Here is a 23308-nt window from a genome sequence, read left to right on the forward strand (position 1 = left end):
GGAGAGGATATAGTTCACGTAGCTTAATGCTTTGTCTCTTAAACTGAGGGGCAAGGAACTCGTGACTGCTCAGTGATATAAAAACAAGTTGTTTCGATGTTTGCTTTCTGTGTGTGCTTTGGGACTTATCGATGGAGGGAGAGTACCACGAGGTAACAGACTCCTGCTTTGTGCCAGGTCAGAGATGAGATGCCTGGTGTTCTTCATTACCCCGTGTGCTTGCAAAGGTCCGCCCCCCCCCCCCCCCCCCCCCCCAAGAAAATGGACGTCTTTTTCTCATGAGACTTAACCAGTTACTCTGAAAATCTTCAGTAGCTTAAGGAGAGCAAGAGAGACCCCATTCTTCAGAGATCTGCAAAGGTGAACGTGGGAGAAAACAACATGCTTGCCTGCGCTGGCTGCCACAGAATTACCGCTCTGTCAGCTGACAGCACTGCTGCTGCTGCAGGTTTTTAGTAACACCAGCCTGAAGTACACACGCACGGAGGGAGGCTGAATTCCTCCCCCTCCTGCTCAAGGCTTTTGCTTTTTTGGGGGAGGTGGTTGTTTTTTTTCTGTGCCTGCTGACGTCAACAAAATTGCCAGATGGCATTTCAATGCTTTGCGAAGAGACAGGAGCCTTTTATTACTGGGGTCACGTGGATCCTATTCATTTGCATTCCCAGAAATGGTCTAAAGCTTTTGCTAACTGTACAGGCAACGAGTCCTCTGCACCTTCCAGAGACCCAGAGGGCCTTTTGTGGGATATTGTTACCTTAAGTGGATCTGATAAGAGGTATGCATAGATGAAGGTTTTGCTCCACATTCATTTGGCTACCAGATATTGAAAGCTTCCAGATGGTTGTGCTTTGCAGAGTTTGTTTTTGTTTCTAATGACAGAAGGACACTTTTGAGAACTTAGGGCAATAAACAGACCTATGGCTTGGCTCTGAGGTGATTTAATAGTCTCTCAGATGCAGGTGATTCAGTAACTCGCAGAACAAATGTGCAAGCTGAACACTGTGATAAGTACTAGCAGCAAAGAGCAGCTATTTGGGTTTAGATTTTGAAGTTTTCAGACAATACAATTGGAGCATGGATTCTGACATGATCTATGCACTGACATGGAACTTAGTCCTTTTATACTCCTTTAGAGATGACTAGTAACTCAGTACCAGATGCACAAGATTAAACCAATTTAGTTTGCTGTGCTTGAGCCATCCCTGCAGCAGCTGGGCAGGGGACCTTGCAGTGTTTGAAGTCCACAACAATCTCCTGTTGATGTGGTAACTCTGACAGCAGCCCTTGTCTGGCAGCTAAACCAGAAGAGAAGGACTGTGATTAGATTTCCAGGGGACTGAGACCTTGAGGAAATGATCCTGGATGAACCTACGAAACCCACAGGGGAGCACGTGGATGCTGAGGAAGGGAAAGCCTGCTCAGACTAGATATTGAAGAAGAAGGCAGTGGAGGCCTCATGCTTCTTGCAGATGACCAATCTGGTCCTTGAACTGGTTTCTCAGGCCAAAGGAAGGAGAAATGCATTTCTGAATGAGAATGAAAGGTGGGAGCACTTGTTATTTTTCCATGAAGCAAGTGTCTGGATCCCATGGGCTCTGTGATGATGTAGAAAGGAGGCTAAGTAGTCTGGTTTAGACTCGAGCACGGTTTGAATCTCCTCTAAACCAATTTCCAAAGGCTCCAGAATGTACAATAATCTTTGTTCACAAACCAGCTTTTCATACATTACTGTTTTATTTTCTACCACTTTCAGCTTCCCCCATGGTGCTTCCTTGCTCAGAGTACACTGCAGTGACAAAGATGCGTGGAAGTTACCAAGGAGCATCAGTCTGAAAAAAAAAAATACAGGGCAACATAACCCTATGATCTTTCCAAGTGTGAATATTTTATGGCTTAACAAAGTGCTATTGAAAGGCATGAAACAGCAACATAGCATATACTCCCCTTTTCCTGCTCGATAAGCCATGTGTTAATATTGCTTACCCTTGTCTTACCAATTTTCCAGCTGTATGACATGCACTAAGTTCTGGTGATTTATCATGGTATTCTGTGTATGTTAAGCATTGCTGCAATTCACATGGTGTTAAGTGGTTACAGAGGAACACACAAATAAATATAGTGAATTATTGGACTCTTTAAATGTGGTACCATTATACTCATGACCAGGAAGTGGAGAAATTATTTTAAGCTGGCTCTGAGCAGACTGGTGGAGGTTGCAGACTACAAAGAGTAATAACCAACTTGACCTTGCTTTCAGAACTCCATTATTCAGCTGGGGGAAGAGGGAGTACAGTTTCTTTAGGGCTGGCGTCTCAGGGAAACTTATTGCTCATGCTGTGCTCTGATACCTAATTTAATTTCACAGGGGAGTAGCGACTGGCGTTTGCATCGTGATTCACAGATCATGGAACAGGAAGCAGCCTGTCAACTTCTAGGAGCTGAAAGGGGGGGAGTTGCTTGGAGAAAAAAATATATTTTGTGAGGGAATTCAACTCCCAAGCATAGCAGGCAAACTTCAGTTCTGCTGTGACACCAGCTGAAGTTAGAGGAGTCAATCTGCAGGTAAATTTGCCCCTGAAGTTACCAATTTGTAAACTCTTGAGTGAGATGAGTCCTTTGGTGGACTGAGAAGAAAAAACAACAACAACAAAAAACCTTACCTATCTAGGATGAGAGGGTTTTGAGACTTCAGTTTTAATGTGCCCTTTCTGTATTTCCAAATCAGCTGCATTCTGCATTTGCTTCCATAGCCACTGGAGCCTTGTACCTAATAGCAAACTTGGTGCCAAACAGTTCGTATCCTCTTGAAAACCACATCCAAGAAGCTGACATAAATCATGCTTACATGAGCGTGCACAGGCAAGCACTGTCTTTTTTATTTTTTGCACTGTTTCTTTATTAGCATTTTTTGCAATATTATTTAATTTTCTATCCTCCAATACAATTTGTTTGTGGATACTCTCAACAGCTCTATTTTACAATAAACAGATAAATATTAAGTAAGTAAAATAATCTTCAACCAAGTTTAGGGAATGCTTTCTTACTAAACACAGCATAAATATTAATTTAGCATCTTTAGCAGCTCTGGTAGAATACATAAGAAATGGAGGGTAAAAGGATATATTTGTGTATGCGTATGCTATCCTTGACTTACTTCTTGAAAGACATTCTGCTTTCTTAATACAGTTGTCAAGCACTGCATTTATTGTTGGGGAGTTTTGTATTCCTACAGAAATGTCTGTAATCCTTCTACTGCAGAACATTTTTACACGAGGGTCAGTTGAAAATGTTAGGAGATTCCCTCCATGTCCCCCAGATGCAGCAATTTCTTTGTTGTTTATACAAGGTTTTTAAGATCATTGGAAAGACTGCAAACAGCAAGAGGCTACTGGACTAATACATATATATTAAAGAAAAAAAAAAAAGATTAAGAATTTTTTCCTCCCAAAACGATGGTAGCATGTTATGTGCACAACAGAGGTAAAGTCACGATTTGAAAGAAGAATAGTGCCATCTGGTGATACCTAGGAAAGTCTTTTCCACACATAAAACTGCACGATCGTAATGGGATGTATTAAAAGTTCTGCTCAGTTGCACCACTGTTGTTATGTTGTACCCTTTCTGAAGCCCTGACTCCCTTTAAGCAGTTACCTAGCATCAGGTATCCAGGTGGTGTGGTATGTTTATTTATGGAAGTATCTGTGCTTTAGCATTGATTGCATATTTAAACCAGCTGTTCCACAAATTTCTCACTGTCATGCCCTCTGTGAAGCTCGTATCCCCTTCTCCCGTTGTGCTTTTCATGTCAGCAGCTGGATGTCCTCATACTTGTGCCACATAGCCCCCTCTCCCCTTTTCCTGTGCTGTTGACGCCCCCCGCCCCCCGAGACACCAGCAGACGGTCTGGGAGCCAGCGACCATCGGAAAGAGTAGTGACACTGCAGGCTTTCTCGCTCCATCCCACTGGGAACTCCCGGTAGGCATTGCTCGGTTTACAAACGAGGCAGTGGCCCCATTCCAGCTGACTACCTGTGCTCTGATCTCCTCGTTATATTCTCATCAGTAACAAAGGGCTGGTGTCTGGACCGTCACTGATGAGGCTGCAGCTGCTGGAGGGGAAGCAGAGGCCAGACAGCTTTTCTGGAGCTGTGTGGAGTTTTGCGCTGCTGTCAGCTCAGTGCATGGAGGAAACATTGTGCTGTGTTAAAGGTGGATTCATAAATCGTTTATACAGACCTAAATGAACGTCATTTTACAAGCAAAAATAGTTACTGTGTGTGGTTAGAAGTATGTCAGTGGAAGGGTTTTATGTAAAATAATTTGTTCTGTGCACTTGGCAAAACATCTTTTAATTGCTTCTCATTTAGGCTGATCACATAAGCAAGCCCTTAAAGGAGAGAAGAAAACCCTAAATCATACGTAGAGTCAGAATGAGATTTTTATCTTTTTCGCCTGGTTACTAAGTACACCTAAATCCACACAAATCAGGCTTTGGAGTTAAATATGAAGTCCTGTTTGCAACTTGTCTGTTTGTTCTTAACTGGCACGGGCTCATCTGGTTTTCTTTATACACGAAGGATTAGCTAGCCTTTAGAGACAGCTTTTGATTTACATTTTTTTTTCTCTGCTTATAAAAAGGCAAACTAAATGTTAATTCCTTTCTTTCCAATTAATTCCCATCCCCCAAGTTAAACTGAGCTATTAACATCTTTAAGTGTGAGGTGTATTACTTTGGGTCTGTATAGAATTAGATCATTAGGCAGTTAGTTATGGCTTAAAGGCATATTTGTATCATGTCAGAGAAATCCCTTCCTGATTGAAAGCATCTTTCCTAAAAAGCAGAACAAAGTGGAACCTCATCGTGTTGCCTTCTTATGCCACCTTGATTTTATTGACGGGAAATCCAACATATATCTTTGATCTATCAGTGAAGATTAAAAGGGCAAATGGATAAATTTTGAGCATGTTTAATTTGGTGAAGTTGTTTCATTTGGCTCTAATATCAGATAGAATGTTTCTGCTCTCTACAGCCATTTTTGCTTGCAATAAAAGATGAGATGGATACAAATAAATTCATATTCAGATTAAGGGCAGGCTTCATGTTACTGGCAAAATGCCAGTGTTGCACAGTGTGAGCATTACTGTTGTATGTTTCCTGCTCTGTATTAGCATTTTGTTAGCAATTACAGGAATTTGCATTTTGCTAGGAATTTGTTCTTTTAAAAGAACAAATAATTAACTAAAGTATTTTTTTTTTTTCTGGAGAACTTATGTTATTGCCCAAAATTCCACCAAATGCATTAGAAGCAGCAGAGGAGTGTATGCAGAGAGAATTGGTCAGTAGATTTATTTTTTATTTTTTAACTTCAATAGAATAAAAGGGGTGTCTGGGACCACCGGTAACACTCAGATTGAAGCAGTCAGGGAGATAATACAGACGTAGGAAGACTAAATGCACATACTTCATCAGCTTTGTTAGAGTACTGTATGGCAAACAATTTTGCTCATTGTCTGTTTCAGTAGGTTAACAAATATGTTTACATAAAGCTTGGCAGTGAGAGATGTACATGGCTATTCAACAAGGCCAATGGTAGGAAGTGTTTCCTTGTGATCAAAGTGGTCTTACATATTTGTTATTCTGAATCGGCTCTTAAAGTTAAGCTGACTGTGGAGGGAGAATTCTAACTTAAATATCTTACACTAGGTCACTACTCTTAGCAAACCTGAATACTGAAGTCATCTTCAGGGTCTAGTCCATTATGGGTCAGCCCCACTTAAATCAACAAAGAACCTGTGAATGCAAGCGACACACTAAGGCTCTGCAGAAGTCTGATGTGGCAAAAAGTGCAAATGTGGGTACCAGGCTGTTTTGCAGATAAGAAGTCATAACCTTTTCAGAGGAAATAAAAAAGAAAAAAGAAAAAAAAGTAAGTTTGTTTCAACATTTTCAAAGTGAAGATTTAAATTTTGCAAAGTTGAAATGAATTCTCATTCCTATATTTTAATAAAAAATGTTTTAAATTTGCTGAAACAAAGATAAAATAGGCTCTTTACATTTTCAGAAATTCCCAAACCAATACCTTTCTGTCATGGTACATAATATTGACAATAAAGTTGTCAATAAAGTGAGAACACTTGAGCTGCCTAGCTTGAAACCCAGTTTCTAGTTTCTCAGGACACTGTTGTTCTTTGTGGAAGACAGTTCTTTGGCAAATTTGTGTGATTGAAAGTGAAGTGTTATCAGCAAATAGCTCAGTAATAAGTCCACTGATTAGTAAGATTCCTGTTGAGTTAAACTACCAAAACTTGTTACTGATGTACCTTTTCAAAGAGTTGATTTTCAATGATAAAGGAGAGATTTACATGTTGATACTGCTTTCCTACACATCCTTTTAAAAATTCAGAGCAGCCTTTTAACCCATCTGCCAGGAAACATGAACTTCTGTGTGGTTTTAAGGCACTAATGCCAGCTGATTTGAAAGTAGCCCTCCTTATGTCCTCCTCTTTGATTTCAACTTATCAATATGTCTTCCTCTTCCTCCTGATCCCTGGTCTTTCTTTTATGTATTCTCTATACTTCTCCATAGTTCCTTAGGTTTCCACACTTGTTACTTTTCTTGCAGTCAGATACGCTGCGTTGATGCAAGATCTCTACACTGATGCGCCTAGTGGTAGCTGGTGGCTAGGTTGTGTATAGGACCTCTCTTCTGCCATTGGTGGGCTTCACCCCTCGGGATTTGGTACCTGTGTGGTATGCTGTGTGCCAGCTGCCTGGGCAGTGTAGTACACTCTCTGTGCTGCTGCCACCCTCAGCAGAATTTGCATGCTCTGAAATGCTTGGTTCTGCATGTACTTGCATGTGCACGCCCCCTGGCAGAGGTACTTGTCTGAAAAGTAATAGATGTCAGTGCCGCAGGTGACTTACCCATCAGACGGTGCTCTTTATTTTGAGTTGACTCTATGGTAATGTAGGACTTGATAGTTATCTTCTAGCTTCACCGTAGCAGCACATGGTTCTTCAGCGTCAGCAGAGGTAGGAGTGTTTTGAGCCTCACCTGTACCAGAGTGTGAGTACTACCAGGATGCTTGCCTGAGTATGGGCAGTGTGCTCAGAAAGAAGCAATGACTTAAGCAGACTCCACTCACCTGTTCTCTTTTAAATGTGATTTCGGTATTTCTCTTGTGACACTTCAGAAAAAGTCTTACTGCTGGGGTTTCAGTGGGTCACCTTGTCCCACCAAATTCAGCCTACCTAATCTGTTCAGTAATCATAAGGGCTTCTTTTGCACTCACTAATGTATCATCATTCATTTCTTACTGGAGTATATTCAGACGAATCACTGAAATTCAACTTTTCAAAGGGATTTAACATCTTAAGTAATATGTGTACATTTAACATTTTAAAATTTAGCATTTTAAATAACATATGGGTCACATGGAACACATGGGTCACAATTGTTTTTTTGTTTTGTTTTGTTTTCTTAACACCTACATCCAAACAGAAAGCATATGTCAGTGTAGAAATAGAAATCATTGTTTAGATGGATTGCCAGTGTAAAAGCCAATGCTTCATGATCTGCTTTTTGGTCTTTATGGCTTTGGTTGTCTTTTGTAAATGAGAAGCCAGTGCTGCTAAATTTAGACATGAATTTGAATCCAAGCTTTCCAAGCATAGAAGTGTTTTGACCCTCATCAAAAAGCACAGATCCTGAGCCAGGTGCTCAGAGTTTGGTATGGTGAGATGTTCGTGAATCAGAAGCACAGATGGATGAATCTCTAATTTGAATTGAGAAGCAATCAACATATCATAATTAGGGTTATTATCTGCATTTTCTTTCTTTCTTTTTTTTTTCTAAAGTGCAAGTCAAGAGCTGTTCACAACCTACAAGCCACCAGCTGAAAGGAGGTCTTTACTTAGACTAAAACTGTGCAGATACCCAGTACTAATCAGTCACCAGATTCAGAAAAGGAGTTAAAGATTGATGAGATTTCTTAGAAAGTCACAGAGCCTTTAGCATCTGGTTCATAGATTGTAGGCCAGAACAGTAGCTCTGGACTGAAAATGGCCATTTTATGCAGCCACTGACCTCTTGCTGTGATCAGCTGTACACCTTATATCTCAGCATGGAAATGTTTTTTCTCATTTGTGACAATAAAGGCAAAGTAAGCCTATAGTATAAAATAACCTAATGTGTCTTTAAGTAAATCCTTGCAGGTCAAGAATGAAGTAGGTTGGAAACAGTCCTCAGGGCTTGCTGGTCTGTCAGTTTGTATCTGTGCTAAGCAAAGAAAATCATTTTAACATCACAGAAGACATGTAGAGGATAGTGTTTTGTTTTTCTTGTACATGAATTACTGTTTCTCTCTTCTCTGATCTTCATTGAAGTATCTTCCCATATGTAACCTAGGAGAGGTAGGTGATTTTCACATATAGTGAGTGCATGCTTAGTGTGCCATTTGCACGTCCTGGTTTTAGATGTTGAAGTAGCTTGTTCTTGAGAGAAATCACAACTCTTCAGTGTTGATGATGAAGGATTTGGGGGCTGTAAGTCCCTAAGGTTAAAGCTGCTTTTCTTGTATGAGTCATGATGTAAGAATCCAAAGCCGAGTCTTAAAGAAAAATGTTTAATTCTTTCCACAGAGGAGTTCATTAGTGACAAAGTCATGAGGAGGAGGAGGAGGCTAGATGGTTATTAACTGGTATTAGTGTGAGCACTCTAAATCAGGAGAGATAAAATAATGCAAACCACGAGGACTGATGGAGAAGAAAATAGTGTTAAAATTTGACCGATTTGATTGAGTAAGGCAATCACTTGATTTTCATAACCTCAGATTTTATCCTTTTCAAAAAGTTCAGAGTATCTATGCCTGCCTTTGGTTTAAGTGAAAGCACTCTCTGAAAACTCAGCCACTAAATATCGTTAATGTTCTGTATGCCTGGAGTGTTTCATGAGATCTTCCTGCTCTTTTTCCTACGGCACATGCAAAATATGGCACAAGATACACAGTTGGCTAATTTCCAAATCCATGTCATAATTTCAGTAAGAACAAACTGAACTTTAAAGACACTTTATCTGCAACTTCAGTGATGAAGATTTTCTAGATTCTAATTTTTGTCTTATTCTGGTTTGCAAGACTCATTGAATTGTTCTTTAAACCTCAGAGTTCATTTTTTTCCCCAGTTTCTCGATTTCTTCCCCAATTTATGCCAGCTCACTTCTAGTGTTTAAGAACATATTTGATGCTCTCCATAGCAATTCTCTGACAGCCCCCCCCCCCCCCAAAAAAAAATCTTTTATCTTAATATATTTTCATTATGACTTTAGTGGTATTTAATAATACTGTTCTGCTTAATGTTGTTAAACAGTCCGTGGTAAAGGACTGAGGTGGACATGAACTTTTAGTTTTAGTTTTAGTTTTCGTATGTATTTCTGCAACTTGCTGATAATTGTGATGTCACTTCCCAAGCTGCATCCTGAAAGAGGTTGAGATATTTTGAAAGGGATGAAATACGGGAATATACAGTTCCTTTGGCTTTGTTCTAGTGTAACTGAGACTGTCAAGTTGAAAATGTGGGAGGATTAGTTAGTACGCAGGAGGCAGAATGGTGATTATTGCTTTCAATGGATTTTTTTTAACTCATGCTGTGTATTTGGCTGCTGTGTTTCAGTTCACCGTAGAATCAAAATAGCTTCCTGTGCTAAGCAGGCAGTTGGGTTATTGGAACTGTAGACTCACATGGGTAAGATCACCAGGTATTAATAGATGGCATATCCTCCGCAACATGTGCACCCTGTGTCCTGCTCCTGCTGGGCCCCAGCTGGTATTACTGCATCTCAAGTTGAGACTGAAGACAGTTGTCACTGTTTTCTTCGCGTGAATGCAAACTATCAGCTTCAAGCTACCAATTTGTGACCATCTGATGTACAAATTGAAGAACAATAATGTAAGACAATTGAGGACAGTCTCTGTAGTACAGAATTGTATTCCTCAGTCTGTGTTATTCAAAGCAGATTTGAGCCCCATTTAGAATATAATTTTTTCCATCTGCTGTGTTTTAAAGAAAAGTAATAATTTTTAAAGTTCTGAGTTTAGCTGGAGTTGTGTCTACTTCTTAAATAATAAGCCACGACTGTTTATGGCTGAATCTGTGATCTGCTCTACATTGTCAAATAGTTCTTCAGACTGGGATAGTCATGATAGTTTAAGGTTTTTAGGCAGTCAAATCACATGGAAAGTCCCTGGGAATTGGGTGACTGAGTTCCTGAGGCTCTGCTGAGAACATCAAGCATAAGCGTAAGAGTTTCCACAAGGTTTCCAAGCTGCAAACGGTGGCTCTTCGCCAGGAAGTTTGCCCTGTGCTCTCGCCTCCATCCAGGAGCTGCTCTCCCTGGCTCCTTCTTGCGGAATGCCTTATGCAGACAGTCACCAGAACTCCTCCACGAGTCTTTTTTTTTGAACTGGGACTTCCCCTGGACCTTGAGGCCAAGCCCAAGTGCATCTGGTTCCAGCACACCCTGCACCGTTCTGGTGTCCTGCAGAGCAGTGGTGCTACCAACACCACAAGCTCTGGGTGACAGCCCCCTGCCCCCTTCCCCTGTGGTTTCTGGGGGGTGATACTTATGTCCCATTGGGGCAGAAGGGAACATGGAAAACCAGGTACTACTTTACACTGGTGCTGGTGGAGTTGGTAAATTTGAGGTGCCTTCTGTCAGATATAGACAGTGGGGAATTCTTTCATTGCTTTGGGTTACATCCAGTACGTGAATTCACTCAGATGCAGGCTTCCTAGTTTTGGGTCTCAAATCTTACCAAAACTAATGACCCCATTCCTTGAGATGATTTGTGCATGTGCATCTTTCTTTATTTGTTTGCCAACAACTGCAAAAAGATTTTCTTTTGTTGCATTTTAAAAATCCAATAAAGCTTGTTTAGGTGACCTGGGAGCAAGATATGAATTTCCCTTGAAAATTACAAATGGCACCAAAACTGCTTGGGACTAAAATGTATTCTAAGATATTTATTTTTTATTTTTTTTTTCTTTTTAAGTACCCCTGAGTATTCATAATGTCAGGTTGCCTATTACCTATGATATGCAAAAGACTCTCCTGCATATTGTTGCTTTAAAGCAGATGTTGCTGCTAAAGCTCTGATACAGACTTCCCTCTGAGCAGGTGTGGCCCATCAAGGGAGATGCTCACCCAAGCCTAGGCACTGGAAAGAGGAGCAATCACTGCAGTGTGATAACAATTATAACAGCACTGCAGTGATAACAATTACCATGACCTTGTCCCTTAGCAAGAGGGGAGAATAATTGAGGTGTAAGTCTGAGCTGGAGACTGACAGTGCAATTTTGGATTAAATGAGTTATTCCTTTGCCCCCTGGGATGTTGTGCACAGCACATGAGGCATATGAGTAGCGTGTGGAGGTGTGCACACATAGGGCCAGCGGCATCCTCAGGCAGTTTAGTGGCTGGTTTCTAGCCAACCACAGAGATCATGCGAGACCAACTTTTTTTTTTTTTTCCTCCCCCAGGGAAGGCAAAAGGCCTTAACGCACACTCAGTGCCTGCTGCAGATTAAATGGTATCAGTTTACTAAGATTTCTTAGCATGAATAAAACACTCCAGCAGTATTCTTGTAAATGTCTGAACAATTTTTTTCAAACGTTGAAATAATTCACCCCAGCCAAATACCTGGCACAGGCCAGTTGAGTCTGAGCTCTTTGGCTGACAAAGTTATCACAAACTGAAAGGTCCTGTAATGGAAGAAGTTAAGTCAGCTTTAGCCATGAGCTCTGTGAATGTTGCCACCTAAAATAGGGGTGCAGGACATCGAGATGGTGCCTGCAGCCACCAATGAAGTTTGCTGTAAACATTGAGATGCATTCCACAGATCTTGTAAGAGAAGCAAAGTGTTTCTTCCTCAAACCCTGCCTCTTTCTGAAAGACTCCATATTCATGATTTGCAAAGTCATGACTATGCCGAATAGATTAAATGTTAGAGCCATTTAAAAATTGTGTTGTTTTCATACTGGTTTTCTGAACAAAGTAGGTTTACGTGATAGTGCCGTCCGATGGTTTAAAGCAAATTTGACAGATGGGAAGAAGCACCAAAAATTATTATCTTCCTAGAAATCTTGTTACAACCTATGATGGGATATCAGAGGAAGATCCACATTAGTGGCCTTTTTTGGTAGTAACTGACTGGAAGCTTAACACAGAGAGGGATTATGGGGAGAGAAGTATAAACCTGCTCCTCACTGTGCCCATAGCTCCCAGCACGTCTGCCTCCTCCTGACCGTGCACCTACACGGCTGTTGTCAAGAAATGGGGTCATCGCACTGCAGCGAGTGCCGAGGGGGGCACAGAATACAGCTCTAAAGTGAGCCACATTTTATTGGATCTTCTGTCTGCAGAACTACTAGTAAAAATTTCTGCTGGCTGTGCTTTGGTCCTAGGAGCCCCTATGGCACGGTGCAGGTGAATGCTCTGTCTGCAGGTGTACCATGTGTGTTGGTCTCAGCATTTCCTCCTAGGCAGACCAGAGCTCAGCTTAACTGTTACCAGGAAGGGCTCAGTTGTTATGGTGATGCCAGCCCAAATGCCGTGTACCCAGGGACAGAACCGTAATCCCTATGGCTCACACAAGATTGTTTTATGGTTACATGCTTCTGGGTACTTTAAAGCATCAACAGCAAAATCAGCGGTCACACTGGTGATTAGGGATGATTTTCTCTGATCAGTTTGCTGGGACAAAAGGAAGGTGCTGTATTCTGTCCTACCAAAGAATATGCCTGTTTGACAGAGCTTGTGACACGTTCACCTCCAGACAGAAGTGGAAATGCTATGCTTCACGAAAAAAGATCCTCAGAAATCTCCTAATTGTTCACAGACAAAGAGAAAAACACAAATCTCATGTTAGGACAAGATAAGAATAAAATAAAAATAAGAAGTCTGAGTAAGACGACAGTTCTGCAGCTTTAAATGCAGAAAAGCGGAATGTCAAAGAATTGTGCACATGCTTTTCTTTTCTCCTTAGTCATCCAGTGAAAGGTGGAGTAGTTAAGTTTGTGGCGCCTTTAAAATGATTCATTATTTCCATAGAAGCCAATTCATGTTTACCCTTCAAATCGCTCCGTGGACATTAAAATAATGGAGAATTATATTTGCTTTTAATTTTGTTTCCAGACAGCTTGGCCTGAGGGCTCATGATGTGACTTGGAAACTATATCAAATTGTGATTTATTGTTGCTCATAATTGTGTGAAGATTGAAGATATGCTGGATGCTGCTCTTTTCCTTTTTCCTCTCCCGTCTCCCCCATTCTTTCACTTACAGAGTGTTCTCGAGTGTAATGTGGTGAAAGACCAGCATCTCTGCCTTTAATGCTTTTCCCTCTACAAGCCACAGCAAATGAATATTTTACTTTTTAACATGAAGTTATGTGAAATGATTTGTGGTTTGTATTTGATAACTGTTTTATTCTTTCCTTTCTGATATTATTATGTTATTATTATGCTTAAATTTTGACTGTTTTGTGTAGTGTAGTCATGTTAGACATCCTTTATTGTGGGGTGGAGAGAGAGTAGTATTTTTTTAGTTAAGCTAGGTGAGTCCAGTTTCATGTAAAACATATGCAGAACACTAATTGAGGGAAGGTGGGGGACAGAATTTTATTTGCAGTAGAGCATCCATTACGTATGAGAACATCAAATTTGCTTCACAGGTGGGTCAACTGATCAATTTATAAACCAAATTTATATATCAGGTCTTATGAGTAAAGGATTCTCTTATTTTTATTTCCTTTTTTTTTCTGCACAATTTTATCTGCTTTTTCCCCTAGTGAGTAAAAAACTATTCTCAGATTTTTTTTTTGCATAATATAATTTAGTAGAAGAAAACAAATGGGATTTTGTAAAATGTAATATAAAAGCATACAGAAGGTTATGCAAATTTTGAAAGTTTTTGTTCCATCCATGTTATGGAATCCAAAATGAATTATTCAAGTCTGAAAATGCCAAGTGATCATTAAAATTTACCAGAACATTGTTTTCCTATTACATTTAAGAGTGTTCCTAAAAGATAAAAGTTCCCTGCTCTGACAAAAATTGTCAGTGTGACAGTAGGACATGCTGCCTGTGATTTGGTATTGTAAGTTGGCGGCAATACAGGCACTTCATGGTATGTGAAAGTTCCCAGTAAGCCCCCACCCATGCAAACATGGATGATTGCAGCTGGTGCTAGGAAGTGTGTGGGTCTGTCCCTGTTCTGTAATGCTTTTTACCGTCATATTGCCACTTTTTTTTTTTTTTTTAATCCATATGACTTTTTTAGGAGAGAACCCCTTTCTTTTATTTCTGTACCTAAAATGAAGCCTGAATATAGACAAAAAGTGGGAATCCACTGGGATTCCCAGGTGGTACCACAGCCTCAAATACCCACCTGAATGCCAGTTAAAAATAGAAAGAAGGAAAAAACAAAATAAAATAAAATAAAGCAAAATAAAATAAAATAATAATTAAAAATAAAAATAAAAACAATACCAACTGTTTTACAGCATTGTAAGGAACTTATATTACTCATTAACTTAGTTATCAAAGAGCATGTTTAGTTGATGTGGTCTTACTTTCGTTTCTTGTCTGTTCAATTTCTTGTTCTCATACCCTAGAACTCTTTGGTTTTAGTCACCACATGACATCGCTTAAATCAGAGTGAGAATGAAGTCACAAAGTGAGCAGTAAGCCAGCCTTCTCCAAAATTCTTGTGAGGAAACTGAATTCACAATTATTAGCATAGATTGATATTGATAAATGAATACTCACCAGTGTGAAATTAAAATTCACTTTAGCATGGCTGTTTTCTTTTGGTTGGTTGGTTTGGTTTGTTCTTTTTTTTAATCAAGTTAGAGGGTTGTTTGTTTTTGTTGATTGCAAACATTATTCATGCCTGTATTCCCAAGTATCTGGCCTTTGTGTTTAGATGAGTAAAATGGTTTGGAAAGAATCCAGATCAGTTCATGAAGAGGCTATGCACATTAATAGAAAACCACATATCAAATCTGAGCATGGATTTTGTATGCACTTGTACCCTCAAAAAAGACTGTACATATATCTGTACATCGGTGTATATGCATATATACTATGATGTCAATCTAAAATTGTCAGCAATTTACTGTTTTATATTAGAGAATCAAAAAATACAGTTTTTAAAAATGTTTCGTGCATTCAATTTGTAATAGTTTTAAGGAAATAGTCATTTAAGTATCTGTATTTTTATCTAGTCAGAGTAGTCTGATAGTATTCAAAGTTCATTCTGAAACTGATGAAATATTCAAACTGCCAGGAAAACAAACAAACAAACAACAACAACAACAAATATTTTCCTATATAGAGGTTCAATTCAATTAAATTTTAGTATACAAACTATAAATTTAGCATGTGTTGTTAATGTGTTAATGTACTGAAAATGGTGAAAGAGAGAAGCCCTTCCTGCTTTTTTCTTAAAACTGAATTTAAGCATGATCTTTTCTCCTTTTAAATATGCTGTAAGGATTGAGTGTGGTAGTATTACAAGTAGTTCAAACAAGACTGTACTACAATATATGATATTTATATTATAATAATTGCATATAATACAATATTTAACTTATTTCCCCTGGCAGGGACATGGGCAACAGCAGTGTTGCTGTTTGTAAGGTGCCTAACCTGATCTGAGTGCTGGCTGTCCTTGGCAGTGAGGTGCTGGCACAGCCCAGGGGCAGGATGAGACCCAGCATGTGGCGTCCTTGTTTGGGGGCCCTGTGGCCCCTACACTAGCTCCTCATGTAACACAGCAGAGCCCGGTGTTGGAGCTGGGCAAGCCTGATGGGTCGCAGATTCAAGGCCTCCCCATGTGTCAGAGGCCGTGTGACAGAAATACACCAATGAGAAGAGCAAGGCTCTCCCTTGCCCCACTTGGTGCTTATCAACGAGAACAATGTTGGCTGCTTTGCCAAATATTAGTACTGCAGCACAAAATCTGGGCCTCTGCATATGACCCGCTGAGTCAGACGTGTTTACTTCATTGAAGTATTAATCTCTGTCTCTGATCAGCAGTCAACAACTCCAGGCTCCAGGCTTAATAGAATTTCAAACTGTAGATTATGCAGTTTTGCTGAAAGTATGAGGCTTCTATCGCACTTCGAATGATGTATTCTCCATCTCTCCCCTTTGGTCTGTTTTACATGGTGGAGGCTAAGATAGACAATTAATTCCTCCTATTCCAAGCCTTGACTTTTAATTTAAGAATTTTCTTTAGCATCTGCCAGAATCTTCAGCATGGACTCCTGAGAGATTAAGCAATGAAGAGAGCCATTAAATTAACTTCAGCCATTTTTATTTTTTTTTTCCAGTAGGATGAAGAAGCACTTCAGTATATCAAGCAGTTTCTTTTCTTTGTCATGATAGCAAATTAAAATCAACCAGAAATGTGAGGAAGAAGCAGTTTTTTCTGGTTGCATGACAGGATGGGGAGTGCGGAGTTCCATTTTCTGATACTGCCTTTGTGTGAACAAGAAGTAGGACATAAGGACTGGGTCAGTGGAGTGAAACAGCTATTGCCAAGGACATGATACCCACACTATGCGATTGGGAAGGTAGAGTGGAGAGGTTTAGCTACACCTAGCTAATATATCAGTTTCCTTAGACTTGCTCTGCTATGGCTTGTAAAGCCTTTCATGAGAGTGAAGCTATGTAAAGCTCTGTTTTGCTGTTCTTTGATGTACTGTGAGGTCCATAAATGATGTCACTGGTGAGTCACTCCTGGCCAGGGCTCTGATCACTCTCCTGCTAAGCAGTCTGCCCAATTCTCCATGCGATGTACCTGCCACTCCAAGAAGCCCATATGCTCTTTTCACAGGCATAACTTCCCCATTTGGAAAACTGCGTATCATAGATTTCACTAAGATATACACAGAAACAAATGAGTACAAAATTGTCTGGAATGGAATCTCAGGCAAACTGTACATACGCCTACTGAAAAGCCCCAAACAGTAGGACTGGGTTTATGTTTCAGAAGCACTGCAAAGGAAAAATGTTCGGTCTTGGAGTGTTTTGAATCAGTGACTCCACATAGAATTTATGGTGATTTATAGCGCACCAGCTAGTGAGGCTGAAATGTCACTGCTGTATTCATAGTTCAGAACCAACAAACAATGTGCCTGATGCCTTTCTATTTATTCTGCTTCTGTACAGATCCAGTCTCCCTCCTAGCAGATTTTAAAGATCCTCAGTCTTCTGCAATTGTATCATATAGTTGTCAATTCACAGATTTGACACCTATTGTGCTTTTGGCAATGGACTGTTTCTTTCAGTGGTAACATATTGCCCTACTGGGTTTCAGGAAGGATGGCAATTAGAGCTGCTGAATGTTGGGAAATCTGGAGAAGTTCAAAGATGCAGTTATGAATCAAGCCTCTTGTGCATGTGCTGGAAGCCCAGTGCTCCAGCTGTGTTAGATTCCCTGTGTGCATGATGTGTGGCCTGGCTACATGTACAAAGGCAGTTTGCCTGGACCACAGTTGGTTTGCAGTGTGTAATGTGCAGAACAATTATGTACATGTACTGAGTAAGGTGTGCAAGATATGTCAGTGGTGCAAACTGCTTCTTGGTATTATTTCTGCTTACACATCACTTTGGTTAATAATTCTTTTTAAATGATATATGTGAAGTAGGTATATATTTCAAACCCAAGGGAGACTAAGGACCACCTGAACTGGTCATACAAGCCTGTAGAGTAATTATTCTCATTACTTCTGTCTGAATAAAAAAAGGACTGGAAAATCCACTTCTTGCTCTATTTTGATTTTGGTATAACTGCCCAACACACACTTGGTTGGAGAAGAACATTGTGACCACTGTACCAGAATGCTATATTTTAACATCATGGAAATATTTTAAAAATCTCAGAATATGCTTGGGATTCATTTAATTCATCTAAGCATAATCAGTGAACATAAATTACTTGTCCTAGATCCCTCTGTGGACAGTAGAAAAACATCTTTCAAGAGGGACTACTCCCATCCTAAGCTATGTCTCCAAATTTATTTGTGCAAATAGCCCTTGGCCATTGACTATGTCTCTGTAGGGAGCCTGAACAATTCATTCAGATGAATTAAGTAAGCTGCAGGTGCTGAAAGCTGGGAAATCGGATATGATGAAATTCTAAACTCATCGCAGACTGTGAGTGTTATGCCTGATGCTTGATCTATTCAGCATGATTTATTTAAAGAATTATTTCATGCTATTAATTTTCCATTCTGTTTGTAATGGATTTAACAAAAGTTGCTAACAAAGTTCACCATTACCTCTGATACTGCACAGGAGGTTGCTTATTTCTGTTGCCTTACCTGTACTAATTTTGTTCTCTTCAGTCTTCTGGTACCAGTATCACAGTGGATATCGCTGTCATGGGAGAAGCACATGGGCTCATTACAGACCTTCTAGCAGATCCTTCATTGCCTCCCAATGTGTGTACTTCGCTGAGAACAGTGAGCAACCTGCTTAATACGCAGTTAACCTTCCAGGCCATCCACAAACCAAGGGTGAATCCTTTGGTGTCCTTCAGTGAGAACTACACTTGCTCTGACTCAGAGGAATGTCCAGAGAAAGGGGAAAAACTAGCTATTCCCAAGGTAAGTACTGGACAGTAACTCTGACCTTTCTTTAAGGGATAGCACTAGATTAATGGGAGATCTCTTTAGATTATCATTTTATGCACTAATCATACTCTCCAATATATGAACAGTTAAACAGACTGTGGTTTTCATAGCAAGACAATCCCTGTGTATCTTTCAACTCATGGCCAGCTAAACTCTGGTTCAGGCATCTTTAGAAGATGATATTTGTCAAAAGATAATTCACACAGATGATGTGCATGTTTTCTTCGTGGGTGTTGGTTGGAGCGTAAGAGAGAGAAAACTGATCAGGAGCAGAACAAGCAAAAGCCTTTCAGCATCTGAATCACAAGTCTGCCTCATTAATTCTTACACAGAAAGTCCCCTCACGCTCAAAATATTTGAGCCGCTGCATGTGGGGTGACAATCAAACTCAATGAACAGCAGTGTATTAAGTAGTAATGTAAGGGACCTTTTTGCCCACTGTGAAGGTTGAAATTTTACATTTTTGTACGAATTTCAGCCTTTTCTTCCTTCCCTTAGCCAGGGGTGCAAAACCTGTAGAAGTCAATAAAAAAGTTGCTAGTGATGACCTCCATGGGCTTTGGACCGAGTTCAAAATGATATACCAAACAAACAAACAAAGATCACAACAATACTTAGTATGACAAATATTGTGAGCTCATGAGAAATAATCTTGAGACAAAAAAGAATACTGAACTGGAAAAATATATATATTACTGCCTTGACAGATGGCTTCAGGAATGCTCAGGAATTCAACAGGGATATTATCATTGTTAACCATCCACATTTAGGAAGTTAGGAGCTAGAAAGAATATATCAGCTTTGAAGAAGTTTGTATTGCATGTTCATTGCTAATTAGCTGTCCTGCGAGGCCTACATTTACTTTCCAGACCAAAACCAAACTACTTTTTTCATGTGATTTCACATGTACAATTAAATATATTGCACAGTAAATGCTTTTAACATTTGATAGTTCAAATGTCACAGACAGCATTCATTTTAGCATTTCCTGCCATCTGAATTGCAACACTTGTGATTCTTTTTTAAACCTATTTTAATGATGATAATTATTACTTTTCTTGCCTGTGTAGCAACTGCATATAAGTGGATGTTCACAGGTTTTGAAGCACATGTTCCAGTTAAGTTTAGTGTACGTGTTTGTAATGGCTATACTCTAGGCTGTAAGGAGAAGAATTACATGGAAGAATACTGCCATCACATGAGCAAGCACAGTGAACACATACCAGTTTGTGATTGCATAACACCCAGTGAAAAGAGAAATGAAGGATGAAGAAATGAGTTAATGCTACAGAGGAGTAATTTGACTGAAGAATTCACTGACCTGAATGCATTATGGTTCATAAAACTAATGTTTGCAGTCCTTTATTTATGTGTCTAAATATAGATTTAGGGTCTTTACCTTAAGCATCTGACACTGAGTATTTTGGGTATGGAGTTAACATGTTAACATATTTATCTGTATGCTTGAGCTTCAGACCCACATGTATCTTCCATCTTATCTCTCTTAACCCTCTGACAGAGTCAAAGCTCTCTATTGCAGAGACATTTATTTTAGTTCTTAACTATAAAAATGACATAATAATTACAAGGAAAACATCTTACAAAATCATGGTAGAATCCTCCACAAAGACTCTTTATCATCATCCCTTATTATCTGTCTGCCTTTGAAAGCTTTGGAAAAATGATACAAGTCCTATTACTGGAGAAAAGGAAAAATCAGATGAAAGAAAAATGTAAAGTGGCCAAGAAAAATCTTCTGTAAAGTGTTGCTTTTTGTAAGTTTTTCAAAACGTCAGATCATGAAAGTTTTATTATAAATTGGGGAGGTATAGCAGGAAAAAAAAAAAAAGAAGCTTCCCTACCTTATTTTTCTTACAGCCTTTCTTGCCTTGCCCCTTTGATGTCTGAACATTCATGACATTTTAAATCACAGAACAGTTGAGGTTGGAAGTACCTCTGGAGATCATCTAGTCCAATTCTCCATCTCAAGCAGTTTGAACCTGGAGCAAGTTCTCTAGGATAAACCTAGTTCAGGTTGCTTAGGACTATGTCCAACTGGGTTTTGAATATCTCCATGCATGTAGAATCTACAGCCACTCTGGGAATCACTTCCAGCGTTCGATCATCCTCACAGTAATTTATTTTTTTACATTTAAATGGAATTTCCTGTATTTTTGTGCCCACTGCCTATTATCCTGTCACTGGATACCACTTCAGAAAGCCTGGCTCCATCTTCCTTCCCCTCCTTGCATTCAGGTATTTATTCACATTGATAAGATCTCCCTTAAGATTTCTCTTCTCCAGGCTGAACAATCATGGCTCTCTCACCCTATCTGTGTGTGGCAGATGCTTCAATCCCTCAGTTGTCTTTGTGGCCCTGATGACATGCCTTTGGCCACATCATTTCTAAAATTTCTAAAGAGCACTGTCAAAACTGGCTGACTCCAGTGACCTCCAAGTGTTGAACATCTATGGCTATGGGGCTGTGGATGCATAGCTTTTCTGTAACTTAAAATAGGGAGGAAGGTCCAGACTCTCCAAGTGTTGAAAGCACCAGCCTGTGCTGATTTCGGTGGGAGGTAGGCACTGTAATACCTGGGTAAATGCAGACCAAAGGTACCTCACCAGGTATCATCAGGCAGAATTAATCAAATGCTAGCAATGTTTTTCTACTGCATGTTTAAAGCTTTTATAAGCCTATATAAACTCTAAGCAACTGATTTTTCTCTAGCGCTTACGGAGAAGTTTGCCTCCAGGACTGCTGAGACGAGTGTCCTCCACTTGGACCACAACAACATCAGCCACAGGTTTACCTACACTGGAACCAGCCCCAGTGAGAAGAGATCGCAGTGCCAGCATCAAACCTCATGAATCATCTTCATCCAGGTTACAGATTACTTCATCTCTCTTTTATGATTGTCTTTGGGCATTATTTTTTTTTAGTTCTGTGCGGTGATGTCCATCATTTAAAAGTGCTGACTCCAAAATATGGAGTTAGAACAGCTCCATACTGTAGAAAAGGAACTGCATAAGTAGAAGAATAACTTCCACACATCTCCATGAGTTGGGTTACCAAAGAAGTGGCTTTCTCAATTTTAGTCAGATCATTTCCAGTTTGCTTCCTATTACTGGGAAGCAAAATGGAAAAAAAAGAAAAAAAGAAAAATATATTTAAGCTAGCAAAGTGCAGAATTACATAATAAAATTGGAAACAATAAAAGGTTATGTGGTTAAAGTCCTCTTGATATGCAGATTGAGGTTTCCTCCATGGATATTGCTTAGCCAAGAGGTGAATCTAACAGGTAATCCAAGTGCTGAACATCACTTTTAAGAACACACATAATGATGTGTCCCTGTCAGCAAACCAGTTCGTCTCCACCTTCTATAGTCAATAACTTCCAGAACACAAACCCTGATTTGGGGTAGCACTTCCTAAAATATGCAGTTCAGTGTTTTTCTGTCCATAGAAATAGTGTCACAAGACCCTACAGCACTGTACAAGCCCTGTGTCTCATGTACATACTTAATTCCAGAACATCATGAGTGCTTAGGACTCCCTAAATGAACTCATGTAAATACAACACCAGCACTGGATGGTAAATGAAAAACATTGAATTAGATAAGTCAAAAAGTGATTTAACAGAAAGAAGGGGGTTTAATCTCTAAGTAGATTTGTTATCATTGCTTTATTTATTTATTTATTTTTAAGTGTAATCTAGGAATAAAATTACAAAGGAAGAGTTACTACCAGAAGATGAAAGCAAAGCTGAAAATGAAAAGGGCAACATCAAGGTTTCCTGCAAGAGCAGGTGCCACATTCCCTAATTTTGAAGCAGCGTTTAGCTTCTGGTATTCAGATTCAGGTTTTGCCATTGTATTGTAATTTTGATATAGAAACAAACTCAAAAGCTAAAGTCATAATTCATGTTTCTGTCAATATGCACAAGACTTCAAATGTTGTTCCACCAGTAGATGATGTTTGAAAATATTCTTAAACCCAACTATCTAATCTAGTGAAAAAGTATTTCCTTACTTTCCACAAGAAGCAAATAAATACAGCTGTTTTATAGGGATGCAAACTGTCGTCTTCTATTTATGATTTATTTACTAATTTATTTAAGATGCCCCATATTTTCAAGGGTTCTGTAAGCAGATGCTGATACTGAGAGAATCACAACTACAAAGTAATACTTAATAAAGCCTTGAAATGGATTGCAGCAAAATTTCTGGAGGAAATGTACATTAATTGTTTGTCTTGCCAGAAAAAGTTCTAGATTCAATAATGACACATATACTTCATAAGGGTATGTTCATATAGCGCATCGTAGAAACAGAGCACTAGATCCACAAAGAGGTTTACATGGACCAAGTTAATGCCTAATTCATGTTGTGCTCAAACCCAAAATTTAGTTCCAGGTTGCTAAAGCATGTCCCTGAAAGTGTTCCAGAGTTACCCAGAAGCACAGTAGTCCTCACTTTTCTGAAGAGATGGGTTTTTAGCTAATGGCTATAGTTCCTCATGACTAACTATCTAAAATAGATATTTCCTACTTCCACTCATTCTCTTTTTCTAAGGGCCTAATCCATGGACCAGTATTATAAAATACATA

General features: G+C 39.4%; 1 protein-coding gene across 3 annotated transcripts in view; it reads left to right on the forward strand.

Moving 5' to 3' along the window:
- The window catches only part of PDE3A (phosphodiesterase 3A), a 266042-nt gene that overhangs the window by 194232 nt on the left and 48502 nt on the right, over positions 1-23308 (forward strand). For all 3 annotated transcript variants that reach the window (XM_080582850.1, XM_080582851.1, XM_080582852.1), the window contains 2 exons: positions 18411-18671; positions 21430-21584. In XM_080582850.1, coding sequence (XP_080438976.1) covers positions 18411-18671; positions 21430-21584 — 416 coding nt within the window. The remainder of the gene's footprint in view (positions 1-18410; positions 18672-21429; positions 21585-23308) is intronic.

The sequence above is a fragment of the Anser brachyrhynchus genome (assembly GCF_964034855.1).
Source record: "Anser brachyrhynchus genome assembly, chromosome: 1".
NCBI classification, from domain to species: domain Eukaryota; kingdom Metazoa; phylum Chordata; class Aves; order Anseriformes; family Anatidae; genus Anser; species Anser brachyrhynchus.